Genomic DNA, 19,672 nt, shown 5'->3' with positions numbered 1-19,672 from the left:
TCACGTCGGATGTACAAAGAATGACGTGAACGTAGAAAGCTGCGGTCCGTCACTCACACATTAAGGCTTTTGTACGCACTTTTCTGAGGTTCTGTCCGTTGGCGACACTCACTGGTGATGCAGTGAAGTGCAGAATATGAGGAAACGTAACGTCAACAATAAATTCACGACCACGTGAAGGACATGACAGTCCCGACATCACCAGATAAATTACACAAGAGTGGAGCTGCAACAATCTCACAACCACATGATCTGAACAAACAACTAAAGGAGCTCAACGATGGAACCAGCAAATCCTGATGAAGCTTTGGCTGCGTTAGAGGAACCTGCTGATGGCAGGATCAGGAGCGAATCCTCAGGCACCACACTGATCTGCTGGTCCAGGACTAAGACTGGACCATCAGCTGGTTCAGGTACCAAGAGGATCCTCCTGGATCTCTGCCCTGAACTGGACCAGCTGCTCCGGTTCAGACCAACATGATGCTTCAGCTGGAGCTGCAGGTCGGACATCTGTCTGTCACCATGACGACCGTATGGGAGGACTACTGGAGATAAAAGCCAGACCCTAAACATCCCATAACTGTGTCTGGACAGAAATACATTAAAATTAATTTTGAAGCAAAAACCGGTGTTGTGCCAAAAAGTGATTGTCTGCCAGAATCTGATTTCTTCTGATTTGTGGCCGCGGGAGCGCGCACAGCAGCCCGTTGAGCGAGAGCGCTAAAACGTCAGATTTCAGATTATGAATGAGATCAAGTCATATTTAGGCAGAAACAACTTTTCATTAACTGTATTTGGCCTTCAATCAATTTTTGGCATGTAAAAAGACCCATTTTCAGGGGAGAAATCAGATTCTGGCAGGCAATCACTTTTTGGCACGACACCTGTCTCTCCTCCTGCAGATGCAACACTCCGAGTTAGAGCAATTTTGCTCTTTATTTCTCACGTTTGCACCTCGATAATCCCGTCGGCACAAATTGTCTTTATTTCTGCAGCAGAGGAATCAGATCGTAATGCTTCATGTTTTAAATATAAATGTATTTTGTTCACATTGTTATACTCATGAGAGAGTTGATCGCGGACATCCACAATGTGTAAGACTCAATAAACGTGTACATTGGTCTTAATCCGTTAGTATATAATATGCATGACAATAAAGCAGAACGGGGAGCCGTTTTTCATCCACCAAAAATTCTGGTGTCGGTTCTTAAAATACAAACAAGAAAAGCAGAGTGTAATGATGCACTAACGCTGCCCATAAACATTCACAAACCCCTACGATCATAATAAAACCACAACTCTTCACCGAACGCAACGCAAAGCAAAGAACACCATAATGTAGGTGTCAAACTGAATCCCAGAAGGGCCGGTGTCCTGCATGTTTTAGATGTTTCACTGCTTTAACACACCTGATTCTAATTAATCATCGTCACCAGCTTGTCATCAAAGTCTGGACACTTCTGTTGATGACACAGTCAGTTGTATCATGGTGCAATGAAACCGGGAAACATCTAAAACCTGCAGGGACACCGGCCCTCGAGGACCGGAGTCCGACACCCCTAAATGCCCCAAAATGAATTATTTATTCCAGCTCAGAGCCGATGTTTTTTTTTTATTTGTTTTACCTGTTTTTGGAAATTTCTTGTTAGGATGAGCGGTTTTTAATGGATAATTATCTTCATATCATATTCAAACATATATTTGAGGGAGGAGACAAGGCGGAGTGTTGTGCTCCCGCATGTGCGCTCAAATCCACGCTGATTGGGATGTACAGAGAAACCTGCGTGGATTTGGGCGTACGCACAGCTTTGTACATATGAATTTTTGCGGTTTTGTTAATTCCACGCACGGATTCACGTTGAAATCCACGCACTCTTAGTACATGAGGCCCCTGTTCTTTATTCGAGTGCAAGGAAAATCAGAGACTGTTGATGCATATGTGACTGATTTAAAAAACAAAGTGAAAGACTGCGAGTTTGAGCACCTCACCGACTCACTGATACGAGATAGAATCGTGTGTGGAATCACAGATGACCAAGTGAGAGGACGACTACTGAGAGAACCGAACCTCACGCTAAATAAAGCAATAGACATTTGCAGAGCCAGTGAGTTGACTCGGAGTCAGCTAAAAAAAAAGTCTACGTGAAGAGGTTGAAATTCCTGTCAATAAAGTCACTAAGCAAAAACAACATGACAAACAGAAAGACAGTCGTGCCACAGCACAGAATGTAAAGATGAGAACCCAAGGAAACTGCGCAAGATGCAGCTACAGGTAGGGCTGGGCGATATGACGATATATATCGTCTGGACGATAGAAAATGTATATCCTTTAACATGAAGCTCTATCGTCTATGTCGCAAAACACGCTTTACGGCAGTATTTACGTCACCGACGCGCCAAACGGCATTCCCAGGTACGCTGTTAAAAAAAAAAAAAAAACAAGCATGGAGGAAGAGGTAGCAGACCAGGGTAACAGCAGTACTAATTCTCAAAAACAAGAAGAACAACAAGTTGAACAGCCAACACAAACTGAGGAGCTTGTACCTAAAAGAGGGGGAACTTCTGTCGCATGGATGTGGTTTGGTTTTAAAAAGACCGACACGGACCAGACCACAGTAGTTTGTAAAGTATGCCGCTGCACGGTACCAACAGCAGACTCCAACACGACTAATTTATTTTATCACCTGAGAAAGAATCATGACAAAGAATACAGAGAGAGTCAACGAGAAAAAGCAGCAAAAGCAGGGTCGAGTAACGTTGATGTTGAAAAGAATAAACTCCAGACGCAGACGTTGCAACAGGCTTTTACCCGCGGCACACCATATAGTCATACCTCCCGCAGATGGAAGGAGATAACTACTGCCGTTGCCAAGCACATCTGTAAAGATATGGCTCCAATCTACACGGTCGAGAAACGGGGGTTTTGTGAGTTGGTGCGAACACTCGATCCTAGATACGAAATGCCCAGCCGAAAACACCTGAATAAGGTCGTGTTACCTGCTTTATATAATGAGTGCCGCGCCAAAGTGGAGGAGGAGATACACAAGGGGATGTTCTACGCTGCAACAACAGATATGTGGTCGAGCCGAACGACACATCCGTATATGAGCCTGACAATACATTTCATCGACCAAGCTTGGAACCTCCGCAGCCGGTGTTTACAGACAAGTTATTTTCCAGAAGACCACACTGGACAAGAGATAGCCAGAGGTCTCAGTGAAGCTCTTGAGTCGTGGGGACTGAATCAGGATCGCCTCGTATGTGTCACCACAGACAACGCCAGCAACAACATCCTTGCCCTTGAGCTGATGAATGAAACGACACGCCTGCAGTGCTTTGGCCACCGTCTTCATCTAGCCATTGGTGAGTAACTCTAAATCGATCTAAAAATGCATATACATTTTTGTTTAAAGGGCTCCAGACTGCGACCAAATGCTCGCATTTTGCGACCAAAATTTGAGTATGTGCGACTGAATTTAATGTCCACTCGCACACGTGCGACCAGTAAATTTGCCAGGATTTTTTTCTGCCTCGAGGAATTGTTTAATTTATTTATTTATTTTTTTTTTTTTCGTTTAATTTCACCAGCTGGTATTACGCCCGGACGACATTTACTGCGACACAACGCACTGCCGTCGCGCACGTAAAGAAGAAAGAGACGGCGGATATGTTTGGTTTTAGTAATATCATGCTCAGGCAATGAGTCTGCAATGGCCCAGACGGGAGACACATGTAGCTCAGTGCTTAACTTTTATTTTTAATCCACTCTATATTCTTCTGGTTGTTCTCCGATATCTTCCCCTAAAGCCTGAATTATGGTTCCGCCTTAAATCGACGCAGAGCTTACGCCGTAGCCCACAGCGTAGGGTCTGCGTTGTTGTGACGCGGAACCATAAATCAGCCTTCACCCGGTACATACATAGGTTTCTCTAAACATCTGTTCCCGCTACAGTTTTAACTAAAAGAAAATGTGCTCCAATACAGCATTAATGTATGGATGGAACCATTTTAGTTATAGTAACAGCCATAATGGCAAAATTATCCTGCAATAGAATTTCTGAGCATTTAAAAGCCAGTTAAAAGCTAAAAATACAGAATACTTCTCCATCCAATCCATCATTTTGTAAAGACCCCTAGTGTGGACCTTTTATACAAAATATATATATATGAATAAATAAAATTCATAACGTAATTAATACATTTTACTTGTCCTGTACACAGTATAATATATTAAAAAGTATAGAACGTTGTTACATTTACTTTATTTCCACAGGGAGGGGTGTGAAAGTACACCAGGTGGAACGAGCAGTCGGCGTCTGCAAGAAGATTGTGGCTGCCTTCTCCAATTCATGGAAAAGAAGACGGGAGCTTGCCAAAGCTCAAGCAGAGCAAAATCCACCCTTGCCCAGTCATCAGCTTATCACAGAAACCCCTACAAGGTGGGGCTCTATGCAAGCGATGGTTGAAAGGGTGATCGAGCAGGAGAAAGCTCTCTCACAGGTCCTCCGTGCCGACAAAAAAACACGTCACCTGGTCCTAACCTGGCAGGACATGGACGTTCTGGAGTCCATGAACAAGACACTGAGTCCTCTCAAGGAGTTTACAGATGCCTTGTCTGGGGAGCTCTACCCAAGTGTTTCCTACTTGAAACCAGTCCTCCATCTGTTCAACAACCAGATACTCAAGCATCAGGATGGCGACACTGAGCTCACCACGACCATCAAAGAGGGCATACTAAAATACCTAAATGAGAAGTATGATGACGAGAAAACCCAGGAGCTGCTTGACATGACTTCTCTTGTCGACCCTCGGTTCAAAACCACATACATCAAACAAGAGAGGGTGGACTACATCAAGACAAGAGCGGCTGCAGAGCTGCAGAAGCTGGTGGCCGAACAAGCAGAGCAGGAGGCAGCCCCCCTTCCATCAGCTGCAACTGCCAGAGATCAGGATGAGCCAGAGGAGGTTCCTGCTAAGAAGAAAAAGAAGAGTTTGAGCAGCTACTTTAAAACAGCAGCAAAGCCAAGCCAAGCGGCCCCTCATTCAAGCAGAGAATCCATTGAAAATGAGCTCAACCTCTATCTCCTACTGGACGCTGGTCCAGACACAGATCCACTGGAATGGTGGAAGAAGAATGAGGGACATTTTCCCCATGTGGCCAAGCTAGCGAGGAAATATCTGTGCATCCCTGCCACAAGTTCCCCATCAGAGCGGGCTTTCAGTGCAAGTGGGAACATTGTGTCATGCCAGAGGTCAGCACTGAAACCAGCAAGAGTTGACCAGCTTGTATTCCTAGCACTCAACCTGTAGAAGCCTGAGATTTGGCAAATGTTAATAATTTATTTCACATCCATGCTACTTGAAGTAGTTTTGTTTACCTTTTATATATTATACCTCATATTATATATATGTATAATATACTGTGATCCGTTTGCAGCTATACTTTAACTTGGAAGGGTTTTGTGTTTACATTTGGTATTTTGTAACCAACATTTATTTTAGGGGCTAGGCCAGTAGTCCTGTATTATTTGTGTTTGCTGCTACCTCTCAAACTTGAAGGAGTGATTTTCTTTTATCACTTGTTAGATTTTGTATAATTATATTGTGAGCCTGATTTTGTTGCTGCACTTTAAACTTGGAAGTTTACATTTGGTATTTGGCCCTGGCCTGCACACTATGCTCTTTAAAACTCAGAAGTGTTCAATTTGTTATTTTTTATACCCAATAGGCCAATACCGATATGTGTTACTGTTTGAAAAAGGTTCTAAATAAAACAAATACTTAGTAACTACTACCTTTATTTGTTGAGTATATCATTTCAAACTGCATTTCCACATTGCAATTTTATATAAACTATTCATTTATTAAATTTACAAAAATGTGCCATATCGTGATGTATATCGTTATCGGGATATAAAATGAGCTATATCGGGATATGAGATTTTGGTCATATCGCCCAGCCCTAACAGCTGGTGAGCCAAGAGATGGTGGACTTCAGTGCTGAGTGGGGTTTCAAACACACCTCTTCAAGTCCCACTTTCCCGCAGTCAAATGGCCAAGTTGAGAGAGCAGTTCAGACAATAAAAAACATGCTGACAAAAGCACAGGGCAGTGCTGGTGACCCGTACCTAGCACTGCTTGAATACCGGAACACACCACTGAGTGGGGTTGGACTCTCACCTGCTCAGATGCTCATGGGAAGAAGGCTCAAATCAAAGTTACCTGTGACTAGAGCTGGGTATCATCACTGACCTCCCGATACGATTCCGATACACTAGGTCCCAAGACGATACGATTACCGATACAATTCGATATCGATATTCTGGTTACAATAAGGGAATAACATGATCCTTCCACGCGCCACGTCCGGCCAGAGAAACCCCACCCTGCCTGGTGAAAAGAAGCAGCCTGCTCACTCCTGAAGTAAGGAGGAGACTTGAGCTCAGTGCAGGGCCTCCCGGGGTTGGTAGATGGAGCAATGCCCAGGACTGACTTAGGTAGGAGCACTGGGAGATAAAATGGGGGGAAAAATAGGGATTAAAAAAAAAAAGATTTTTTTTTTTTTTTTAAATCGATACCTATGTATGGATTTATGTATCGATAATCGTTCCTACACATGCATATCGATAAAATATCGATATATGGATATTTTTAACCCACCCCTACCTGTGACAAAGACATTATTGCAGCCAGCTTTCTATAAAGATGCCAGGAGCCACCTCGTGCATAGACAACAAAGACAGAAACAATATTTTGATCAAGGAACCAGGACACTGTCTGACCTCCAAGTTGGTGAAAATGTGCGGGTTAGACAAGGCAACAAGTGGGAACCAGCCACTGTGGTAGAGAAACACATTCAGCCCAGATCATACATGATCAAAACCACAAGAGGAGAAATGTACAGGAGAAATCGCAGACACCTGCTCAAAACTAGAGATGCACCGATTGATCGCTTTTGATCGGAGATCGGAAAATAGTTCAGAGCGGGCCAATCTGATGACGTTTACAACAACAAACACCGCCCGCTCGCTAGTACCCCTCGCTGCAGCACCGCGGAAGGGGGCGGGGCGTCGGACATCACAGGGGCGGGGCGTCGGACATCACAGGGGCGGGGCGTCGGACATCACAGGGGCGGGGCGTCGGACATCACAGGGGATGGATGGATTGTTTTTTAAATGTTTTTTAAATGTTAAAACATTTTAAAAACTCTGTGGAAAGTGAGTGGGGAGCTTTTGGGCGGAAAAGTTGCAACTGAACTGAAGTCCTGCTACTGAATTCACTGTGAGCCACTGGTATAAATGGAGTCATCTCCATCCAAATCCATCCATCCTCTGTGATGTCCTACGCCCCGCCCCTGTGATGTCCGACGCCCCGCCCCTGTGATGTCCGACGCCCCGCCCCCTTCCGCGGTGCTGCAGCGAGGACCTTCTCCCCGCTCGGGCATTCCTGCATCTCAGACCGAGCGGTCCTAAGGGGGCGTGGCCGGCCTCGCCGGTATAGCAGTTTTACAATGTCCGAAAAGGACAACAAATTTGGTTGTCCATTAAGGATTCTGATAAAACATCAATTTGTAGTCAGTGTTTCCCCTACCATTATATAGGCCTGGCGGGGCCGCCAGGCCAACGAGACCCCCCGCCAGGCCTAAAAAAAAAATCAATTATCATTTACGTTTAGGAGCCTCTGCAGCTGTTCTGCAACGGGAGTCAACCTGCTTCGTTCCTAGTAATGCTGCTGAGAGCGCAGGCATATTATTATATATTATGGGATGTATAGAGTTTGTAGCTAGCCAAAAAAAAAAAGAAAAAATATCGCGGGTGACAGACAACATGATATAAAGAAATGTTTCTGCAGGTCCGTGTGTTTGTGTTTGCATGAGACGCTGCAGGGAAGCATGAAGGAAAAAACAGCGCACCAGGCGTCCGCGGGGTCCTAGCGCCAGCCATGTATGAGCCTGAACCGGTCCGACTGGTGACCCAGTAAAAAACAACGCATTTAAACATCTGGCTGGGATCCCAAATTGCTTAATAACCATAAATACAGCCCTTAGTTGTACCACACTCCCGATGGTAAATTTCCAATTTGTTGTTTAGCTTACATTTTTGTTCTGATTGAGCTTCTTTTTTTGGTAAGCAATAATAATGAAAATAACACAGACAATAGATTGTCTTTCCAGTAGAACCACTAAAGGTTCATTTTTTCCCCAGTCAAATGCATGTAACTCTGTTATAACAAAACGGGAAAAAAAATCTTCTACAATGTTTAAATTATTTATAACTGATATAATCTCAATTGTGAATAGGGATGTTTTGTGGCATATGCCGTCAGCACAAGCAGCCGTTAAAAGAGGACCATCCCAGAGGGTTTTCATAGAGATCCCTCTGAAATGTATAAAAAGATGCTCAATGCTCATATGGGTCAGACCAGCACACTGCAGCCTTTCAGGCCCATGACACTTTGGTTAAAGGTTAGACTAAATCTTATTATTTCATTGAAGTGATATCATTCAGCAATATAGGCCTACAATGATTTTTAATGTAAAACTTTGTTATATTGCTGCATATCACATGTCCAATATGCCGTCCCACGCGCCTCGTCTGTTAAGGATTTTTTCGGTGGGTACCACCGGGCCTGAAAAAAATTCTAGGGGAAACACTGGTAGTATTCCAGTCAAAAATTAAGTTGTTTACTTGGGTATTACAATAACTAAGGACCAACAAAAAATAACTTCACTGAATTTCAATCCTATTATCCAAAGAACTCAAAAAAAGCTAAAGCAGTGGCTATTACGGGATCTCTCTCTTAGAGGTAGAGTTCTACTCACCAAGGAGGAAGGAATATCACGCTTAACATATGCATCTCTGTCTCTGTTCATGGACAACAAACGTATGACTCAGATTGACAGGCTGCTTCTCAACTCCTTGTGGAAAAATAGAACTCATCATCTGAAAAAAATCTTTTCGAATGAATGACTATGAAAATGTTGGACTACATTTTCTAAATTTCTGCACCCTAAATAACACATTTAAGATAAAATTGGTTGAAACAATTCTTCAAAAATCCTAACTCTATCTGGAATGTCTACCCTTCCATATTCTGTCAAAACTGGGTGGATTAAACTTTTTCTTTACCTGTAACTACAATATTGATAAAATCCCGATAAAAATGTCTCCCTTTTACCGTCAGGCCTTCCTGTCATGGTGTCTTATTTTCAAACACAACTTTTCCTCCCACAAATACCTCATATGGAACAACAAAGACATATTGTTTAAACATAAATCTCTATTTATTGAGTACTGGTTTAATAACAACATTGTATATGTAGCTCAGTTGTTTAACAGGGACGGTCTTCTCTACTCCTATAATGAGTTTCTAGCAGAATACAATATTCCTGTGTCACCTGGTGACTTTGCAAAAGTATTTGGAGCAATCCCTTCTGGTGTTTGCATGTTTTTTAGATCTCAACCAAGAGTGGAAACCCAACAATTATCCCTGTTATCATTGACTGATACTCCAATTGGCAAAATCTGTTTGTCCTGTAACCATGGTAACCATGGTAAGAACAATAAGTTGATTAGATTCTTGTTTAGACAGGATGTCACCACAGTTCCTTATGTGGTCTCACACTGGAATAGGTACATGGATCATATTGGCTGGAAAAAGGTCTGGCTCTTACCCAACCGATACCTGTTGACCAACAAAGTTAGAGAAATATTGTTTAAAATAATTCATAGATTTTATCCTTCTAATGATCATATTGTTAAAAGGTTTGAAATAGACATTGATGTGAAATGTGCTTTCTGTTCTGTAAATATTGAAACAATTACTCATTTATTTTGGCTCTGCCCCATTGTCCAAAACCTCTGGATTGATATATGTAATTTTATTGTTCACAATATTGAAGAAGAATTTAAGTTGTTTTGGAGGGATGTGCTGTTTGGACTCTATGACTTTGACAGGATTAAAGCAAAACCCAATGAAACATTCATTATAAACCTCGTCATACTGTTGGCAAAATTTCACATTCACAAATGTAAATTTACACATAGAAAACCCTCTTTTGTTACTTATTACAATGAGCTCAAACATCGACTCCATTCCATTTTCTCTTACTCAAAAGGCGATCAAAACTATTAATATCTGTGCTCATTTTAATGTTTTCTTGTAAACTCTTATCCCCCCTGGCATGAAATATGATTTCTATGTTCTGTTGAAGATATATAATTTGTAAACTTCATGTTTTTGAAAAATAAATAAATAAAAAAATAACGATCTAACTACAAGTACTGCATATGAACTCCTATATGAACATCCTCCAACGATCTGGTTTTTTGCCAGTGTCATCTCACATCTTACACGGAGCCACTGTGATCTGCATCTTTTCTACTAAATAAACAATTAAGTCTAAAGAAATTTATGGATCTGGTTAAATACAAAACAGCGCAAATAATGTTCAAAGCAAGGAATAATCTACTACCATCTAATTTTAGAAAACATAAAGTAGGAACAACAATGTGCAGCATGTGCATATGGAACTGTGGAGACTCTGTGGAACAGTTTGGAGCTGGAAATGAAAAGTACTAACATAAATCTGTTTAAAAAGATACAAAAAATTATTTATAAACAGGTATATGGAAGAGGAAATGGGGTAACGAGTGTGAGAAACAAATAAAATAGGGAAAAATGGTATATTATACTTGCTTAAGATATGTTTAGATATGTATGTGGATATTTATGTAGTATATATTATATGTTGAGAGGGATAGTTATAATTATGTAATATATGTTATATATTTATTAGGTATGTAGCATATATATATTTATAAGGATATTTATGTAGTTATATAGTGTATATTTATATAGATTTATAAAATATTTGTATTTTCTATATATTGATATAATATTCATGTAATATTTATATTTTCTATATACTTATATGGATAATTATGTGGTAATAGGCATGTTTTACATAGTATTTATATAGACTATATTTATATGGATATTGTGTAGATATAATAATAGCAATAATGTAAATTCATAGAGTTATAAAGGGGTAGGAACTAGGAAAAAGTGTAGACTTCTTCCTACTCCTTTTTTCCAACATATGTGAATATGAAGATGTTACTGTTTATTTTTTATCATGTTCGAAATAAAAAATAATTCATTCATTGATAAAGTGTGAAATATGAGTCTGGTCCAGAGTCTGAATGGAGCATGAAAGGCAGCACCAAGTAAACAGAACAACAAGTTAGTTCGGGATGTTTCCGAATCCCACATCAGCAGCTGCTTGAGCTGGGGAGTTTCCCATTTAGTTCGTTTGCTTCATCACCACGGCTTTTAACTGGAAACAAAGGGATCTTGTAGGAGTCATACTCATGTGTTCATTCATTCAACTTTCCAGGGTTACGTACCGACTCTGTGGAGTCTGATTTCAGGTTTCCAGGCGAGGTCCAACAGTCTGCGCTGACGGTCGAGCTCTTCTTCATACTCCAAGATGCTTTTTTCAAACACTGACAATATTTCTACAGCAGCTGCTGTTAGTCGCTGACCGATAAACTCTCTCAGATGATTCACCTTAGACATTGTTGAAGAGGAAAAAGAAAGGAAACAACAGAACCGTCCTCTCCTTCTTCTTCTCTAGGTTTAATGGCGGATCACAACCAACGTTATTAGGTTCTACCGCCACCTGCTGTACCGGAGTGTGTAACATCAGGATCATTATTACACCAGGTTACAGTCTAACTTAAAGGGGGGGGAAAAAGGAAATACCTAAATAAAATAAGATAAACACATTTAAATCTTATTATCTATCCCTGCATCTTTAAGAAAGACAAGGATTTCCTTATAACAATCCCTCATCACCTCACTCCTCCCTAATAACCTACTAAACTCCATTCCCGTCCCAGCTCGTACATCCTGTCTCTTAAAGCGTTCCTTTCTACCTCATACTTGCCACATTTAAGAATCACATGCTCTACATTCTCTGTGACATCACACTCATCACATTTATCAGACACGGACTTTGACATTAAATACAGAGTTGATTTTAAACTAGTATGACCTAATCTTAATCTAGAAATGATGACTTCCTCTCTCCTACACTTTCCTTTGAAAACCTTCACGTTAATTGACTTCTGTATGTTATAAAAATGTCTCCCTTTTACACCGTTGTCCCACACCTTCTGCCATGAATCCCTCACTGCCTTTCTAATTCATGATTTTGCTTCACCTTTACCAAAAGGAATTTCCATAATTACCTCACTACTCAATTTCAATGCTCTTTTAGCAATATTGTCTGCTTTCTCATTGCCATCAACACCCATGTGGGCAGGAACCCAACAAAACTGCACAGTAATTCCAGTTCTGCATAACCTCCACAACACCATTAATATTTCCAACACTAGATCTTCTATTATTGTTTTATTTGAAGTGAAAACTCTGAAGGGCTGCAGTGGAGTCTGAACAAATGACATAGTTCCTTCTCGCAGTTACAGTCAGTATTTCATTTACCAACGAAAGTAATTAGAACAAAATGCATACAACATTCTTTTCATCACTGGTTTACTACGACTTCTGTCATTTAGCAGACGCTTTTATCCAAAGTGATTTACATCTGAGAAAACAACACAAGCAAGAAGGTTTAGATGGAGTTTGATTTTTTCTGACACAACGAGAGCTGACGCAATTTATATGATAAGCTTCTGATTGTTAATATCAATATATAGAATAAAAATATTTTTTAATTCATGTGTTCTTTATTATTTGTCATAAAACATTTACGTTACTTTTATTGCAATGGGCTTCAAAATAATACACATAGTAAGTCTTTGAGACATTAAAACATTTAAATATCAAACTGATCAAACTATCAAACTGATTTTGGTGTGAAATATATAGATAAACAAGACACATTTAAAGCTGCAGTTTCCAACATTTAACCACTAGAGGGAATAAAGATCCCAAACTAACCCCCAAACTCAGAATGACGGTTCATTCATGCATGAATCACCCACAGGTTTTCTGCAGGGGTTTGAAGCCTCTTTTTCCTCGTATTGTGGCAGGTTGGAATTATATAAAGCAAGAAGTTTAATGCGTAATTAGGGGCGTGGCCTTTTGATTGGCATTAATTTGTCCAACCTGTAAATAAATACTTTTTCTAAGATCTTAGAAAATGTTGGGAGTAAAGAATCAGGCCTGTAATTAGTGAATTGGTGTCTGTCTCCAGTTCTGTACAGTGGGATGACTTTTGGAGTTTTCATTTTTTTTTTGGAAATGTCCCAGTTCTGAGTGACTGATTACAGCTGTATGTCAGTTAACAATCCATCAATAACCTTTTTGACTATTGTCATATCACCACAGTCAGTTGACACCTGGTTTTTACATTTACTTACAATATCTATGATTTCTCTCTCCTCCACAGCTGTGAGAAACATTGAATCTGGATTTCCACTTATTAATGTTTCCTTCCATCCATCAGCTGATCCAGGATCACACATTTTTCTGCCAGCTTTGGTCCAACACTCACAAAATACCTGTTAAAATTATTAACCACCTCATTCATATCATTAATGACTTCATTGTTATTGGTTAAATATTGTGGATAATTAGTCTGTCTTGAACTTTTCCTAATGGCATCATTCAATATATTCCAAATACCTTTAACGTTATTTTTAGTCCTTATTCATGTTATTTTTATTATTATTGTAATTATTATTACAAAAGTGCATCTCCACTCGTTGAGTTTGCACTTTGAAAGAGATGGAAAATGGACTGGTACCAAAAGCCAGGCTTGTTGCACAAGGTTTTGAGGAACTGCAAGTTTCTGCTACAGAAGGAATCTCCAACCTGTGCTTCAGTCTCTGAGGCTCCTTGTGGCAGGAAGTTATCAAAAACAATGGCAACTGCATTTGATGGACATAAAATCTGCTTCTTTCATGGACTAGAAATGTGGAGAGACATTTTCATTAAACCTTCTCCAGAGACCAACAGAGCAGATCATCTTTTTTTAACCCACATCAACTCCATGGTTCCTGACACAGTGGATTCCTATCAGTTTTCCTACCGTCCCAACAGATCAGTGGATGAAGCGATGGCTTCGGCTTCACTTCACCTTCCAACACCTGGACAGGATGAACACCTATGCACGGCTTCTGTCCCTGGATGTGTCATTTGATGAAGCCAAGACCAGTGAAATAACAATCTGGATCAAAATGACGTGATTGAGGAAGTTGAGGATAAAGGACAAAAGTGCATCTCCACTTTTCAACTTCATTTGATGACATTTCTCTTTCCACATTGTTTTCTGAGCTAAATGCTGGTTGTACTGATCACGCTGTACCAATAATCTGCATCACTGACAACTTTCCTCTTGTTGATGCACTAAAGTCTTTTTGTATTTGTGTTTTTATTATTATTACGACAGATTGTTCATTCTTGGGTTTATGTTGAGCTTTTATAACTCACCACCAGGGGGCACTGCTGCTCTTTCTACATATGGAGAGTGTAATATTCCAGAATTATAAAACAATATAAGTCATCAATCTAAAATGAAAACTTAATTACATTTTCATGATTATTTCTGACTAAATATGAGTTGAGGTAAAAATACATTTACTTCTAAACGGATGTCTGATATAAAAGGGTTAAATCCAAAGTCTGTCCTCTTCCTGGAATCTGATCCCGATGATCCTCCCTCTTCTTCCTGCTCTCCAACCTGCAGATCTGCAGCTTCAACACGGATCTCAACATCAGCTTTAGAAGAAATCATGTGTCAGACGAGTTGTAAATCTAGTACAACTTGATTTTATACATGTGATTAAATAATATTGTTAATTTCATATTATTTAAATAATATGAAAAAACATACAAAAATATGTTGTAACTTATAGTTACAATAACACAGCATGGATCATTTGAATAACATTGTTTTGACTTAGTTTGTCCCATGAATTATCACGACAATCTGATGTACGTGCAGCTCAGATTTTAAAATGCATAAAGCCTTTTACAGTTTTCAGGGAACTATGTATAACATCACAATATATAACCTCTGAACGGAGTAGATGGAGAGAGTTTAACAACATGGAGCTGCAGATTAACTTTACAAAGAGAATGTGAGTGAAGAAGAAAAAGACGGGAAAAAGGACGTGTGAGAGAGGCTTTGTAGATGAACAAAATAAACTGTCATGTTTAAAGGGATCGTGACATGAAAAACACATTTTTCTTGATTTTTTGTGTTTTGTTGGGTGTCTTGACATCAATTACACCCAAAAAACAATGAAATTTTAACATTCAGTGTATTGTGTGCTTTCTGGGATTTTCCGCATAACTGTGCAAAAACGGCGCATGTGGTTTGGTCGCGGGCCGTGACGTCAGGGCCCGCTAAATCACCGCCCCCTCCACCCAGCTCCCTGCCTCCGCTCCTCTCCAGCGCACCATAAAGGCTGATTTATGGTTCCGCGTTACACCGACGCAGAGCCTACGGCGTAGGGTTACGCGGCGACGCGCACCGTACGCTGAACCCTACGGCGTAGGGCTCTGCGTCGATTTAACGCGGAACCATAAATCAGGCTTAACACGGAGCTGTTTAGTATTTAGAGCCTCTTTTGTTCTAATCACCGGAGGAAAACTGCTAAGAAGACCCGCGGCCACTGACTGACTTAAGATAAGGTGACACTGCTGCTTGCATGCCTTTATTTTTATGATTGTTTGCTGTGGTTCGCCGTGCTGCTTTTCCGTGCATGCTTCGCCTGTCGCTCCCAGCTCTCTCCGACGCCGCTGTGAGCGTATGGCTGGAGGAGGAGGAGGTTTGGAGGAGGAGCGGAGCAATGATTGACAGGAAAGGGGGAAAAGGAAGCATTTTTCACGGCGCAAAAAAACACTGTAATAAAAAGCCAGGAATAGAGTACTAGAGTGAATATTTTCTTGTTACACTCTTTTAGACACATTTGAGGGATGTTGGCCAAGACTTTTAATAGTGTTAAAAGCATGTTAAAAATGATGTCACAATACCTTTAAAGAAACTTCAGTAAATACTAACAGCTCTTTATTTGCACCGTGGAGACGGCAAGTTACCAACAGCAACAAATAATATGATTTTAAGAAGGAACAGGGATTCAAACAACGTCAATGCAGAACTTTAAAAAAAAAAAAAAAGTACACGACCACATCGTTCCCTCTGCCTCAAGTTGACGGAGAAGCATAAATCCGGGTTGAACCTGCAACCCTTGTGGGGAGGGGATTAGGCTCATCAGCCACAGCAGGTGGTGGTTGGACTTCTGCGGGTTCTTCTTCTGTGGGTCAGACAGGAGTGGACAGCTGCCCCCGGAGGACTACAACATTCAATTTCAATTCAATTCAATTTTATTTATATAGCGTCTAATACAACAGAGTTGTCTCTAGACGCTTTCCAGAGACCCATACCCAGAACATGACCCCCGAGCAGTTATTACATAAACAATGGCAGGTAAAAACTCCCCTAGTGGGAGAAAAACCTTAAGCCAAACAGTGGCAAGGAAAAACTCCCCTTTAGGAGGGAAGAAACCTTGAGCAGGACCAGGCTTGTAAGGGGGGACCCTCCTGCTGAGGGCCAGACTGGGGGGTCAGGGACGGCAACAGCACAGCAGGCAGGTGGAAGCAGCAACGGGATGACCAGGGGTGGGGACCGCAGGCCAGCACGCAGCTCCCGAAGCTCCGGCCCAATCATCAAGTCCCAGGTTGCGGTGCAGGGTCGGGGAAAGGTTGGAAAGGGGGAGGGCCAGGGAGAGGAATCTTGAGGGACGAACCTTCTCCCCCGCCCAAAAGGGGCCGTTACCCTGCCCCCCTCACTCCCACATGAGCTTCATTTGTCACGAGTCACCAGACTTCTCCTCCGGGTGAATTTTCATGTGACTCAGCAAATCAATTCTGCGGCTAAAACCTTTGTTGCACGTCTTGCACAAATACGGCTTCTGGTCCATGTGCGTGGTTATGTGCTGTTTAAGAGATGATAATTGAGTAAAGGTTTTGCTGCAGGTGTTGCACAGGTACGGCCTTTCGCCCGTGTGGATCCTCGAGTGAATCACCAGGGTTGAACGTTCTGTGTACCTTTTTCCACATATTTTGCAGATGTAGGGCTTCTCGCCCGTGTGCGTGTATATGTGGCTTTTAAGATGTGATGATTTAGTAAAGGTTTTGCTGCAAGTGTTGCACAGGTATGGCTTTTCGCCGGTGTGGGTCCTCGAGTGAACCAGCAGGCCGGAACGATCTGTGTAACTTTTTCCACATGTTTTGCAGATGTAGGGCTTCTCGCCCGTGTGCGTGGTTATGTGCCGTTTAAGATTTGATAATGTAGTAAAGGTTTTTCCGCAGGTGTTGCACAAGTACGGCCTTTCGCCAGTGTGGATCTTCACGTGATCCATTAAATTACAACCTTTACTGAACTGTTTCCTGCAAGTGCTGCAAGAAAACGCCTTCTTCCCCGCGTGGGTCCTGGTCAGCTTTGATTTACAGTTGCTGTCTGACGGGACAGCAGCATCTTCGTGGTCATCGTGTCGTCTCATCAGCTCCGGATCTGCAGTTTTACTGGAGGCTGAGCGTAAACTTTCAGTCCCTTCCTCATCTTCGTTTTGAGCTTCAGGAGAAGTGTGCAACAGCAGCTGGCCACAGTTTGGTCTTGGTTCACAATTTTCAACTTTCACATCAGCGACATTGACCAATGAGACATCCACCTCTACGTCCTCGTGCTTCATCTCCTGACCGCTGGAGTCTTCCTCCAGTTCTGTAGTCTGTGGATGCCCTGGTTCCTCCTGGTCCGGGCTGCAGCTCCTCTCCAGGTTATCCAGGTGCTGGTCACTGAAAACCCCGTCCTCCTCCACCTTACAAACATTTTCTTGTGGGGGTTCTGGAATTACAAAAAGGCACAAAAAGACAGGATTTTAGCAAGTCAAAAGTGTTTCCCAGTGTTGATTGTTTGGTTGTATTTGTGAGGTTTAAAGTTTGTCCTGAACCTTCTGTCTTCCCCTTCAGCTATGTAGTAAATTTGAAAACAAGTGCATTACTCTGTGTGACCATTAGGCTGCACTGTGACTGTAGGAAATCTAGCAGAAAATTGGAGTCCGGATCCAGAGATTTGAACTGTTTCTTGTCGCCAGCGGAATCGACGAAAAGTCTGATTCAGTGAAAAGAGCCACGTTCCTACATGTGGCCGGGGACGAAGCAATTAAAAGGTATATAACACTTTTGACTTTGATGAAGACGTAGATGACTATGATATATTGAAAGAACTTTTCCGCAAACACTGTGAGCCAAGGAAAAATGTGACGTATTTGAGGCTCCTGTTCTTTATTCAAGTGCAAGGAAAATCAGAGACTGTTGATGCATATGTGACTGATTTAAAAAAGAAAGTGAAAGACTACGAGTTTGAGCACCTCACTGAAACTTATCGATGTAAATGTTCGCACATTTGAGCTGATCGACTGATCAGCTGTCAGTCGATCAGCTGATGGCGCTGCTCTGCTGGCGACATGGAGGAGGGCTCCTGCTGCATTTTGTATGGATGTCTGTGGCGTCTCCGTTTATTGTTCTGTTTATTGTTTTGAATCGGCTGGCACAACATGCACTTGACAAGAGTGCTGGTCTGAACTGCAAGCTGCGTCCAAATGTGCTGAACTGGAGGAGATTGGAGTGACTGCTGGTGGCATGGTTATTCCTGTCTGGCTGGGCTGCCGGGTGTGCGCTCGCTGATCAGCTGTCATACAGCGGGAGCGAGCTTCTACACCTGCGGGAATGCGGAGTGTCACCACCGCCAAACCTGCTGAGCAACATCCCCAGGGAGCTATTGAGGCAACCCGGACCGGCATCTCGCTTTGCTCGGAAGGCCAGGAAGCGGGGCAAGAGAGGCGGCGTCAGGCAGCGGGCTCGGAGAGCCACCAAACTTCCACTGCCTCCGATACTACTCTGCAATGCTCGTTCATTGAAAAACAAGCTGGATGAACTACGCTCCCATGCCGGAGCTTGCTACGAATACCGTGAGTCTGGCTTAATGGTTTTCACTGAAACATGGTTCCGAAATGACGTGCCGGACAGTTTTATACAGATCGATGGGTTTTCACATATACGCTCGGATAGGGATGTAAACTCAGGCAAGGCTAGAGGGGGAGGCGTCTGTATTTACGTCAAAGACAGCTGGTGTCGCAACGTTGCGATTAAAGACACAATATGCAACCCCGATTTGGAACTTTTATGCATCACTCTGCGTCCACACTACCTGCCAAGGGAATTTTCCAATTTGTTTGTTTGTGTTGTGTACGTTCCACCAAGTGGGAATGCCGGCAGGGCAGCCAGTCAGATAACAGACTGCGTACACCGACATCTTCAAAATAAGCCTGACGCACCGATGCTGGTTATGGGTGACTTCAATCACTGTAGCCTGTACAAGTTTTTGTACAGGCTTTCAACAGTATGTAAAATGTGGTACGAGGAACAATAACATTCTGGACAAGTGTTATGGCAACATCAAGGAGGCATACACTGCCAGAGCTAAGCCCCCCCTGGGCAACTCTGACCATAACTCTGTCCATCTGCTCCCCACATACCGGTCAGTGTTCAAATCCAGCAAACCAGTAACAAAAACTGTGAACGTGTGGTCCAGCGATGCAATGGAGGAGCTGAAAGGTTGCTTCCTTTGCACAGATTG

General features: G+C 42.1%; 2 protein-coding genes across 2 annotated transcripts in view; one reads left to right on the top strand and one right to left on the bottom strand.

Annotated features, from left to right (window-relative positions):
• The window catches only part of LOC133440368 (zinc finger protein 37-like), an 801,383-nt gene that overhangs the window by 81,983 nt on the left and 699,728 nt on the right, over nucleotides 1-19,672 (top strand). The window lies entirely within an intron of this gene.
• LOC133424062 (zinc finger protein 665-like) overlaps nucleotides 1-19,672 on the bottom strand; it is a 29,312-nt gene that overhangs the window by 4,549 nt on the left and 5,091 nt on the right. Inside the window, exon 4 of the mRNA XM_061714458.1 lies at nucleotides 16,851-17,448. Coding sequence (XP_061570442.1) covers nucleotides 16,851-17,448 — 598 coding nt within the window. The remainder of the gene's footprint in view (nucleotides 1-16,850; nucleotides 17,449-19,672) is intronic.

Source organism: Cololabis saira, chromosome 3 (genome assembly GCF_033807715.1).
Source record: "Cololabis saira isolate AMF1-May2022 chromosome 3, fColSai1.1, whole genome shotgun sequence".
In the NCBI taxonomy this organism is placed as follows: domain Eukaryota; kingdom Metazoa; phylum Chordata; class Actinopteri; order Beloniformes; family Belonidae; genus Cololabis; species Cololabis saira.
The sequence above is the reverse complement of the archived record's forward strand: the minus strand, read 5'-3'. Positions and strand labels throughout refer to the sequence as shown.